This window comes from Salvelinus alpinus, chromosome 2 (assembly GCF_045679555.1).
Source record: "Salvelinus alpinus chromosome 2, SLU_Salpinus.1, whole genome shotgun sequence".
Lineage (NCBI taxonomy): Eukaryota > Metazoa > Chordata > Actinopteri > Salmoniformes > Salmonidae > Salvelinus > Salvelinus alpinus.
This window is the reverse complement of record NC_092087.1, coordinates 92,894,904-92,907,520: the sequence shown is the minus strand read 5'-3', so window position 1 is coordinate 92,907,520 and position 12,617 is coordinate 92,894,904. Positions and strand designations below refer to the sequence as shown.

General features: G+C 46.1%; 1 protein-coding gene across 2 annotated transcripts in view; it reads left to right on the top strand.

Annotated features, from left to right (window-relative positions):
* The window catches only part of LOC139568278 (mitochondrial dicarboxylate carrier-like), a 19,263-nt gene extending 14,515 nt beyond the window's left edge, over window positions 1–4,748 (top strand). Inside the window, exons 11-12 of one of the 2 annotated variants that reach the window (XR_011673563.1) lie at window positions 2,179–2,894; window positions 2,958–4,748. Coding sequence is in view for 1 of the 2 variants with exons in the window: in XM_071390029.1 (XP_071246130.1) it covers window positions 2,179–2,280 (102 nt within the window). In the remaining variant the exon portion in view is untranslated. Of the gene's footprint in view, window positions 1–2,178 lie in introns of both variants that reach the window. The other variant, XM_071390029.1, reaches the window with a different exon arrangement.
* The last annotated feature ends 7,869 nt before the right edge of the window (window positions 4,749–12,617 follow it).

Genomic DNA, 12,617 nt, shown 5'->3' with positions numbered 1-12,617 from the left:
AACATATATATGAAGGCTGGGTCTTACCTTAACGTATATATGAAGGCTGGGTCTTACCTTAACATATATATGAAGGCTGGGTCTTACCTTAACGTATATATGAAGGCTGGGTCTTACCTTAACATATATATGAAGGATGGGTCTTACCTTAACATATATATGAAGGCTGGGTCTTACCTTAACGTATATATGAAGGCTGGGTCTTACCTTAACATACACTGTTCAAAAAAATAAAGGGAACACTTAAACAACACAATGTAACTCCAAGTCAATCACACTTCTGTGAAATCAAACTGTCCACTTAGGAAGCAACACTGATTGACAATAAATTTCATATGCTGTTGTGCAAATGGAATAGACAAAAGGTGGAAATTATAGGCAATTAGCAAGACACCCCAAAAAAGGAGTGATTCTGCAGGTGGTGACCACAGACCACTTCTCAGTTCCTATGCTTCCTGGCTGATGTTTTGGTCACTTTTGAATGCTGGCGGTGCTCTCACTCTAGTGGTAGCATGAGACGGAGTCTACAACCCACACAAGTGGCTCAGGTAGTGCAGTTCATCCAGGATGGCACATCAATGCGAGCTGTGGCAAAAAGGTTTGCTGTGTCTGTCAGCGTAGTGTCCAGAGCATGGAGGCGCTACCAGGAGACAGGCCAGTACATCAGGAGACGTGGAGGAGGCCGTAGGAGGGCAACAACCCAGCAGCAGGACCGCTACCACCGCCTTTGTGCAAGGAGGTGCACTGCCAGAGCCCTGCAAAATGACCTCCAGCAGGCCACAAATGTGCATGTGTCAGCATATGGTCTCACAAGGGGTCTGAGGATCTCATCTCGGTACCTATTGGCAGTCAGGCTACCTCTGGCGAGCACATGGAGGGCTGTGCGGCCCCACAAAGAAATGCCACCCCACACCATGACTGACCCATCGCCAAACCGGTCATGCTGGATTATGTTGCAGGCAGCAGAACGTTCTCCACGGCGTCTCCAGACTCTGTCACATCTGTCACATGTGCTCATGTGCTCAGTGTGAACCTGCTTTCATCTGTGAAGAGCACAGGGCGCCAGTGGCGAATTTGCCAACCTTGGTTTTCTCTGGCAAATGCCAAACGTCCTGCACGGTGTTGGGCTGTAAGCACAATCCCCACCTGTGGACGTCGGGCCCTCATACCACCCTCATGGAGTCTGTTTCTGACCGTTTGAGCAGACACATGCACATTTGTGGCCTGCTGGAGGTCATTTTGCAGGGCGCTGGCAGTGCACCTCCTTGCACAAAGGCGGCGGTAGCGGTCCTGCTGCTGGGTTGTTGCCCTCCTACGGCCTCCTCCACGTCTCCTGATGTACTGGCCTGTCTCCTGGTAGCGCCTCCATGCTCTGGACACTACGCTGACAGACACAGCAAACCTTTTTGCCACAGCTCGCATTGATGTGCCATCCTGGATGAACTGCACTACCTGAGCCACTTGTGTGGGTTGTAGACTCCGTCTCATGCTACCACTAGAGTGAGAGCACCGCCAGCATTCAAAAGTGACCAAAACATCAGCCAGGAAGCATAGGAACTGAGAAGTGGTCTGTGATCACCACCTGCAGAATCACTCCTTTTTTGGGGGTGTCTTGCTAATTGCCTATAATTTCCACCTTTTGTCTATTCCATTTGCACAACAGCATGTGAAATTTATTGTCAATCAGTGTTGCTTCCTAAGTGGACAGTTTGATTTCACAGAAGTGTGATTGACTTGGAGTTACATTGTGTTGTTTAAGTGTTCCCTTTATTTTTTTGAGCAGTGTATATATGAAGGCTAGGGTGAATCCTGGGTAAAGTTATTCTCTGGCCATTTACACATCTGGGTCTTGAGTCATTAACCAAATCAGATGGAAGGGTATTGGCTGACTGTCCCATCCAGTGTCAGGGCCTTAACATATGGTCCAAGCCTGTCCAATGGGATTGCAAGGTTGTAATCAACTGTCCATCCCTGTGTAAAGGTCTTGACTAACTGTCCAATGCAGTTGCAAGAAAGTTAATTAACTGCCCAATTGCATTGCAAGGTTTTAACCTACTGTCCAATCACGTCAGCATGTAGACCAACTGTCCAATCCCGTGTCAGGGTCTTGACTAAGTGACTTGACTGACTGTCCAATGACGTGTCAGAATGCTAACTAACTGTCCAATGGCGTTGCAGGGTCTTGTTCCTGCAGGGATCCGTCTGATCCCTCACACGGTGCTCACCTTCATCTTCCTCGAGCAGCTCAAGAACAACTTCGGCATCGTTGTCATCTCCTGAGCACGCTCCGTGACCTACGACCTTTACCCTCTAACCCCCTGCCAACGTCAACCAATCCCCTGTCACTGCCACGGTGCCCCCCCCCCCCCCCCCCCCCATGGCCCTGCGCTGTCCAATCACACAGAGAGGTGGATGTAGGGATGGAATGTCTGCTATGCTATCCTACCCGGCCCTCTTTCACCTGCTCTGGAAATCAACCAATCACCCGGGGAAAAGACTACGAAGGAACTGCCTATACCTGCACCATCACAGCCTTGTCCACAGGAAGAGTTGTCATAGCAACGCCAGTCAAACCCTGCTGTGACATCATCTTCATGCGTCTGTCATCATCAATAGTGCCATTCTCAATGGGGGCTGCGCCTCAAATCATACACTATTCACTATGTAGTGCATTACTTATGACTCTTAATCTGTAGTGCACTTAACATGTAGCTCTTGTCAGGAGTAGTGCACTACGTAGGGAACATAGTGTCACCTGAGTTCACTCCCTAGATAGTGTTAATGTGTTTATACTGTAGCCTTCCACCACCATCATCATCATGTCTGTATCACCCAAATCAGTTCCATTCCACACCAGTCCTCATGTATTACTAGCAGTGTACTAGTTGTAGTATGTATTACTAGCAGTGTACTAGTTGTAGTAGTGTGTATTACTAGCGGTGTACTAGTTATAGTAGTATGTATTACTAGCAGTGTACTAGTTGTAGTAGTATGTATTACTAGCGGTGTACAAGTTGTAGTAGTATGTATTACTAGCGGTGTACAAGTTGTAGTAGTATATATTACTAGCGGTGTACAAGTTGTAGTAGTATATATTACTAGCGGTGTACTAGTTGGAGTAGTATGTATTACTAGCGGTGTACTAGTTGTAGTAGTGTATTACTAGCAGTGTACTAGTTGTAGTAGTATGTATTACTAGCACTGTACAAGTGATAGTAGTGTGTATTACTAGCAGTGTACTAGTTGTAGTAGTATGTATTACTAGCAGTGTACTAGTGGTAGTAGTGTGTATTTCTATAATGTATTACTGGTGTGACTGTAGATCGCTACAACATTGTCCTTCTAACTGGAACCATCTCAGATACTGTCACATCGGGGGGTGACGGTGACGAAGGTCCCTCTTCCTGTGCATAACACTGTAACAGCGGCAGGTAGCCTCGCTGTTAAGAGCGTCGGGCCAGTAACCCGAAAGGTTGCCGTGTGGAATCCCCGAGCTGACGAGGTAATACATCTGGTGTTGTGCCCTCGAGCGAGACACTTAACCATAATGCCTCTGGATAAGAGCGTCACTAAATGACTCAAATGGTCATGTACTGTGACAGGTCAGTGCTATTCCTGTTCATAAGGGATGCTTATTACTATAACAGGTCAGTGCTATTCCTGTTCATAAGGGATGCTTATTACTATAACGGGAGATCAGTGCTATAACTAGAATCTTATGAATCTCACGTCATCAACTCAGAGATATTTGGGAGTGGCATCGGGTGACATAGGGTCCTATTCCTGCCTATAAGGGATGCTGCATAACAGGTTATAATGCCATAACACCATGGCTATAAAGCCATCACATGCTTACAGACAAAGGTACTAAACAGAAGAAGTTGCCCCCTAGGCACGGATTCTGGGTCAGACATTAGTTGTATCCCCCTACCAGTTAAAGTTATTGTTGGGGCTAGGTGATCTGATCTTACATCTGTGGTTAGGGACAACAGTAGAAATTCCCACCAAGGACAATGTGACCATGAGATATAACTGGACAGAGATAAGAGACGTATAGTGAATAGGTTGTACACTACCTTTGACCAGGCCCCATAGGGCCCTATAGGAGATCATTTAGAGATACTGTGAGTTAGAGAGAGATACTGTTTACTGGGGCCTGGATGAAACTGCTGTCTTTAAGGCACTTTATTAAATACACACACACACAGGTGCACTCAAACACACACACACACACAGGTGCACTCAAACACACACATATTCACACTCATCTAAGACAAACAGACAAACCCTACAGGTAACTTCAGGCAGTTATCTGTACGTAATAGGGCCGTTTGTGGGGGGGGGACGACACCCACAGTGAGTCAGGATGCCTTTTCCTCTGTAGCCTCCAGGGGGCAGCATGGTACTGTGTGTGTTTGGGAGACTGGTCATTGTGAATGAGTGACTGATTATTAACAGACACGAATGTCTCTGTGTGAATGAGAGAGGATTCATTCATAAATACTACGGTGAGATTGTGTGCGTGCTTGTCAGTGTGTTTCAGTTCATTGTTTGACTGTATTTGATAGGCCATTATTAAAGAGTGGTATTGGGAACCACCCCTTGTACACGTGCGCACACACACACAGACACAATCTCTAGGAATGGAAATGAGATTGTAGAACCCAGCTCTGTGCGGCTGTACATGTACGGGTCTGTATTTTGTAGATTGTTTTTTTAATTAAAATACTAATAAATAATAACTGTCACTTTCTCTGTGAGTGTTGGGGGGGGGCTTGGGGGTGAATATAATGGATCTCCTTGCTGACTTGTTTCTGTCAGATTATTGATACTCTGTCTCCCCCTATTGGTCGTGGTGAGCAGTGCTCTTCAGTTCTGAAACTCAGTCTTCACTCATCGCCTGGTGAGGAGCTATGAAATATGGTTCTCTTTAAGATATCAGAAAGACGCTGAACCAGAAACACACGAGAGAAACTGACGGCCGAGGCAGGCTACTCAGCAACTCTGACTAAAGTCTCGGCTGTCTTCGCTTCCACAACCGGAGATATGTGTCTGACGTGGGCAGTTTGCTTTTCATGACGACAGGACCACACCACACACACACACACACACACACAGAGACACACACAGGCACACACACACTTACGCACACTCCTCTCTGATGGGACTCTATTCATTAGAACTGTGGTGAAAATCAGCTGCCCTACAGGCGACACTAAATCAAAGACATATGGGTGGATGCTTAATCACACAATGTTCCCTCTTTAGGGCACTAGTAGTACTCTCTATGGGGAAGAAGCTGCCATTTAGGATGCACCCCATGCTTTCTGTCAACGCCTGACATATAACAAGGTCTGACTGCTTGTGTCAATCAACACCTCTCTTTCCTCTCTACTTCTGTCTTTCACATTCTCTCTCTTTTTTCTCTCCCTTTCTCTTTCTCTCTGTCACGTCTCCCTCTCTTATTCTTCTCTTCTCTCTCCCTCTCTCTCCTTCCTCTCTATTGCACTCTCTCTCTCTCTCTCTCTCTCTCTTTCCCCTCTCCTCTCTCTCTCTTTCTCTCCTTCCTCTCTCTCTCTCTCTCTCTCTCTCTCTCTCTCTCTCTGTGTCTCTGTCTCTCTCTCTCTCTGACGCCAACACATTATAATATAAATAAATAAACTAGTTTCTATAAAGACATTCTATAAAGACAACAATCAGCGTATGACGAAAACAGGGAAAAACCAACGTGAGTGTTGAGAGCTGAGTGTACTTCTAGCTCCAGAAACAACGTCCAGGGTCACAGACCCTCTACACTGTCAGAGTCGACAATAAAGAGACACCAAACAACCTTCATCTCTCTGTTCTTCATCCCTCTACACCTCCATTCATCTCTCTGTTCTTCATCCCTCTGCACCTCCATTCATCTCTCTGTTCTTCATCCCTCTGCACCTCCATTCATCCACTATGAGAAGATTGTTCCTAATAACTTTGAGGACAACTAAATATCCTCATTAAAACGAGCCATTGGTCAAAGTTTGAAGTTACAAAATTTGAATTTCTTTAGTAAAAAGGCCCAATGCAGTATAATACTCTTTAACATATCTGTTTTATTGTCAGAGAGGGAAATTAGTTCTGGAAGACATCTCCCTATTAGATGGTAACAGCTGATAGGAGACACACACTGACACACAGATACACACTGACACACACTGACCCACTGACACACAGATACACACTGACACACAGATAAACACTGACACACAGATACTCACAGACACACACTGACACACAGATACACACAGACACATACTGACACACTGACACACACTGACACACAGATACACACTGACACACAGATACACACTGACACACAGATACACACTGACAAACAGATACACACTGACACACAGATACACACTGACACACACTGACACACACTTACACACAGACACACACAGACACACTGACACACACTTACACACACTGACACACATATACACACATATACACACTGACACACAGATACACACTGACACACAGACACACACTGACACACAGACACACACAGACACACAGACACACGCTGACACACACTTACACACACTGACACACATATACACACATAGACACACACAGACACACATAGACACACAGACTCACATAGACACACAGACTCACAGACTCACAGACACACAGAAACACACAGACACACAGACACTGCACATCACAGGAGGTTGGTGGCACCTTAATTGGGGAGGATGGGCTTGTGTTAATGGCTGAAGTGGAACTAGTGGAATGGTATCAAATACATCAAACACATGGTTTCCAGGTGTTTAATGCCATTTAATTTGTTCCGTTTCGGCCATTATTGTGAGGCGTCCTCCCCTCACTAGGCTCCTGTGGTGCACACAAACACACACACAGACACAGACAGAGTGTTGGTCGTTACCCCTGCTGTCGCCTCTACGGGTGACTAATGTGCCCTATCCCTCTCGCCGCACTGAGACCTGGGCCCTGACAGTAAATCTTAGTAAGACTAAAATAATGGTGTTCCAAAAAATGTCCAGTCGCCAGGACCAGAAATACAAATTCCATCTAGACACTGTTGCCATAGAGCACACACAAAAACTGTACATACCTTGGCCTAAACATCAGCGCCACAGGTAACTTCCACAAAGCTGGGAACGATCTGAGAGACAAGGCAAGAAGGGCATTCTATGCCATCAAAAGGAGCAGAAAATTCAACATACCAATTAGGATCTGGCTAAAAATACTTGAATCAGTTATAGAGCCCATTGCCCTTTATGGTTGTGAGGTCTGGGGTCCGCTCACCGACCAAGAATTCACTAAATGGGACAAACACCAAATTGAGACTGCATTTACAACGTTAAACACCAAATAATGCATGAGGAGCAGAATTAGGCCGATACCCGCTAATTATCAAAATCCAGAAAAGAGACGTTCAATTCCACAACCACCTAAAAGGAAGCGATTCCCTAACCTTCCATAACAAAGCCATCACCGACAGAGATAATTACTTCACACACTGGAAAGAATTTACAAAAAAACAGAGCAAACTAGTGTCACGAACCGGCTCAAAGCCCGTAACAAAAGGGAGACAACGTGGAGATAAGGAATAACAAAATATATTTATTAACTAAGGTAACCTAAATGCAATTAACAATGGTGTGTGTAATCAGTAATCAGTAGTGTAAGTGAGTGTTTTGCTTGCATAAATGTGATAATGCGGTGTGTTGAAAGGTGCTAAAGCAAACAACCAAAAAGCCACAACATAATCTATGACGGTGTCTGCATGGAGAGAGTCTCCTCCATGAATGGGGAAGTGGTGTATTTATCCTGGGAGACACCGGGCCCAGGTGTGTCTGCATGGAGAGAGTCACCTCCATGAATGGGGAAGTGGTGTATTTATCCTGGGAGACACCGGGCCCAGGTGTGTCTGCATGGAGAGAGTCTCCCCCATGAATGGGGAAGTGGTGTATTTATCCTATGACACACCGGGCCCAGGTGTTTCCCATGTAGCTGACGACCCTCCCAACTCCGCCCACCGACATCCTAATAAGGAAACAAGAAAAAAGAGAGAATACGGCAGACAGAGTGGGAGGGTCGTCACACTAGAATGCTCGTATACAGTGACAGAATACCTGACCACTGTGACTGACCCAAACTTAAGGAAAGCTTTGAATATGTACAGAATCAGTGTCACGGCCGTTGGAAGGAGGAGACCAAGGCGCAGCGAGGTGTGCGTACATTCTTCTTTATTATAAGAATGAACACTGAACAAAAATAACCAAATAACAAAACGAACCGTGAAGCTATACAAATGAGTGCACATAGACAAGAACCCACGAACACAAAAGGGAAAATGGCTACCTAAATATGATCCCCAATCAGAGACAACGATAAACAGCTGCCTCTGATTGGGAACCATATCAGGCCACCATAAACCTACACATCACCTAGACCTACATACCCTAGACTTACAAAACCCCTAGACAATGCAAACACTAGCGTACCCACCCTCGTTACACCCTGACCTAACCAAAATATAAAGAAAATATAGATATCTAAGGTCAGAGCGTGACAGTCAGTGAGCATAGCCTTGCTTTTGAGAAAGGCAGCTGTAAGCAGACCTGGCTCTTAAGAGAAGACAGGCTATGTGCACACTGCCCACAAAATTAGGTGGAAACAGCTGCACTTCTTAACCTGCTGACAAATGTATGACCATGTTAGAGACACAAAGAATTTGAAAACAAAGAAAGAGAGAGAGAAGAAAAGAAGAAGAGAGAAACAGACCATACCAGGACATGGTAACATGGTTATAGTGGGATGACATACATACCAGGACATGGTAACATGGTTATAGTGGGATGACAGATGATACCAGGACATGGTAACATGGTTATAGTGGGGTGACAGATGATCCCAGGACATGGTAACATGGTTATAGTGGGATGACAGATGAAACCAGGACATGGTAACATGGTTATAGTGGGATGACAGACCATACCAGGACATGGAAACATGGTTATAGTGGGATGACAGATGATACCAGGACATGGTAACATGGTTATAGTGGGGTGACAGACCATACCAGGACATGGTAACATGGTTAAAGTGGGATGACAGACCATACCAGGACATGGTAACATGGTTATAGTGGGATGACAGACCATACCAGGACATGGTAACATGGTTATAGTGGGATGACAGACATACCAGGACATGGTAACATGGTTATAGTGGGATGACAGATGATACCAGGACATGGTAACATGGTTATAGTGGGGTGACAGACCATACCAGGACATGGTAACATGGTTATAGTGGGATGACAGACCATACCAGGACATGGTAACATGGTTATAGTGGGATGACAGACCATACCAGGACATGGTAACATGGTTATAGTGGGATGACAGACATACCAGGACATGGTAACATGGTTATAGTGGGATGACAGACCATACCAGGACATGGTAACATGGTTATCGTGGGATGACAGATGATACCAGGACATGGTAACATGGTTATAGTGGGATGACAGATGATACCAGGACATGGTAACATGGTTATAGTGGGGTGACAGACCATACCAGGACATGGTAACATGGTTATAGTGGGATGACAGACCATACCAGGACATGGTAACATGGTTATAGTGGGATGACAGATCATACCAGGACATGGTAACATGGTTATAGTGGGTTGACAGACCATACCAGGACATGGTAACATGGTTATAGTGGGATGACAGACCATACCAGGACATGGTAACATGGTTATAGTGGGATGACAGATGATACCAGGACATGGTAACAAGGTAAGAGCAGAAAACTGTAAAACAATCTACCAGGGAATAAGATTCAAAAGGAGTTTGAGGTTCTATCTTTTCTAAATGAAAACACACAGATAGCCCTAACACATACAGACACAGACACACACACACACACACACACACACACACACACACACACACACACACACACACACACACACACACACACACACAGACACAGACACAGACACAGACACAGACACAGACACAGACACAGACACACACACACACACACACACACACACACACACACACACACACACACACACACACACACACACACACACACACACACACGGCCAGACAAAGGCCTCACCCTCTGGTACTTTAGATAACATTCTGAACACTCTCAATACTGACCATTAACCAACAGATAAATATGATGAACCAGCGTGTGTGTCTGTGTATCTTCTTAATGGTGACTGGCTGTTTCCATCTCTAATACAGAGGAGGTGATCTCTCTCAGCTCACCACCATGTGGGTTATCGGTTTACAATGATATCTCTGTGTGTGTGTGTGTGTGTGTGTGTGTGTGTGTGTGTGTGTGTGTGTGTGTGTGTGTGTGTGTGTGTGTGTGTGTGTGTGTGTGTGTGTGTGTGTGTGTGTGTGTGTGTGTGTGTGTGTGTGTGTGTGTGTGTGTGTGTGTGTGTTAGGGCTATAGACTGGAGACCAATGAGGATAAGGAGAGAGAGGGAACAGAGGAGAGAGAGAGAGAGGGAACAGAGGAGAGAGAGAGGGAAGGAACAGAGGAGAGAGAGAACAGAGGAGAGAGAGAGAGGGAAGAGATTAGAGAGAGACGGTGCAGAGGAGAGAGAGAGGGAACAGAGGAGAGAGAGAGAGGGGACAGAGGAGAGAGAGAGGGAACAGAGGAGAGAGAGAGGGAACAGAGGAGAGAGAGAGAGGGAACAGAGGAGAGAGAGAGAGGGAACAGAGGAGAGAGAGAGAGGGAACAGAGGAGAGAGAGAGAGGGAACAGAGGAGAGAGAGAGAGGGAACAGAGGAGAGAGAGAGGGAACAGAGGAGAGAGAGAGAGGGAACAGAGGAGAGAGAGAGGGAACAGAGGAGAGAGAGAGAGGGAACATAGGAGAGAGAGAGGGAAGGAACAGAGGAGAGAGAGAACAGAGGAGAGAGAGAGAGGGAAGAGATTAGAGAGAGACGGTGCAGAGGAGAGAGAGAGGGAACAGAGGAGAGAGAGAGAGGGAACAGAGGAGAGAGAGAGGGAACAGGGGAGAGAGAGGGGGAACAGAGGAGAGAGGAAACAGGGAACAGAGGAGAGAAAGAGGGAACAGAGGAGAGAGAGAGAGGGAGCAGAGAAGAAAGAGAGAGAGAGGGAGGAGAGGAGAGAGAGAGAGGGAACAGAGGAGAGAGAGAGAGGGAACAGAGGAGAGAGAGGGGGAACAGAGGAGAGAGAGAGGGAACAGGGGAGAGAGAGGGGGAACAGAGGAGAGAGGAAACAGGGAACAGAGGAGAGAAAGAGGGAACAGAGGAGAGAGAGAGAGGGAGCAGAGAAGAAAGAGAGAGGAAACAGAGGAGATAGAGAGAGAGGGAACAGAGGAGAGAGAGAGAGGGAACAGAGGAGAGAGAGAGAGGGAACAGAGGAGAGAGAGAGAGGGAACAGAGGAGAAAGAGAACAGAGGAGAGAGAGAGAGGGAACAGAGGAGAGAGAGAGAGGGAACAGAGGAGAGAGAGAGGGAACAGAGGAGAGAGAGAGAGGGAACAGAGGAGAGAGAGACGGTGCAGAGGAGAGAGAGGGGAAACGTAGGAGAGAGAGAGGGAACAGGGGAGAGAGAGAGGGAACAGAGGAGAGAGAGAACAGTGTACAGAGAGAGACGGTGCAGAGGAGAGAGAAAGAGGGAACAGAGGAGAGAGAGAGAGGAAGCAGAGAAGAAAGAGAGAGGGAACAGAGGAGAGAGAGAGAAGGAACAGAGGAGAGAGATAGGGAACAGAGGAGAGAGAGAGAGGGAACAGAGGAGAGAGAGAGAGGGAACAGAGGAGAGAGAGAGAGGGAACAGAGGAGAGAGAGAACAGAGGAGAGAGAGAGAGGGAACAGAGGAGAGAGAGAGGGGGAACAGAGGAGAGAGAGAGAGGGAACAGAGGAGAGAGAGAGATGGAACAGAAGAGAGAGAGAGAGGGAACAGAGGAGAGAGAGAGAGGGAACAGAGGAGAGAGAGAGAGGGAACAGAGGAGAGAGAGAACAGAGGAGAGAGAGAGAGGGAACAGAGGAGAGAGAGAGAGGGAACAGAGGAGAGAGAGCTGAGGGAACAGAGGAGAGAGAGAACAGAGGAGAAAGGCCGCCGTAGGCAGACATGGCTCTCAAGAGAAGACAGGCTATGTGCTCACTGCCCACAAAATGAGGTGGAAACTGAGCTGCACTTCCTAACCTCCTGCCCAATGTATGACCATATTAGAGACACATATTTCCCTCAGATCACACAGATCCACAAAGAATTCGAAAACAAATCCAATTTTGATAAACTCCCATATCTACTGGGTGAAATTCCACAGTGTGCCATCACAGCAGCAAGATTTGTGACCTGTTGCCACAAGAAAAGGGCAACCAGTGAAGAACAAACACCATTGTAAATACAACCCATATTTATGTTTATTTATTTTAACTTGTGTGCTTTAACCATTTATACATTGCTACAACACTGTATATATATAATATGACATTTGTAATGTCTTTATTGCTTTGAAACTTCTGTATGTGTAATGTTTACTGTTAATTTTTATTGTTTATTTCACTTTTGTATATTATCTACCTCACTTGCTTTGGCAAT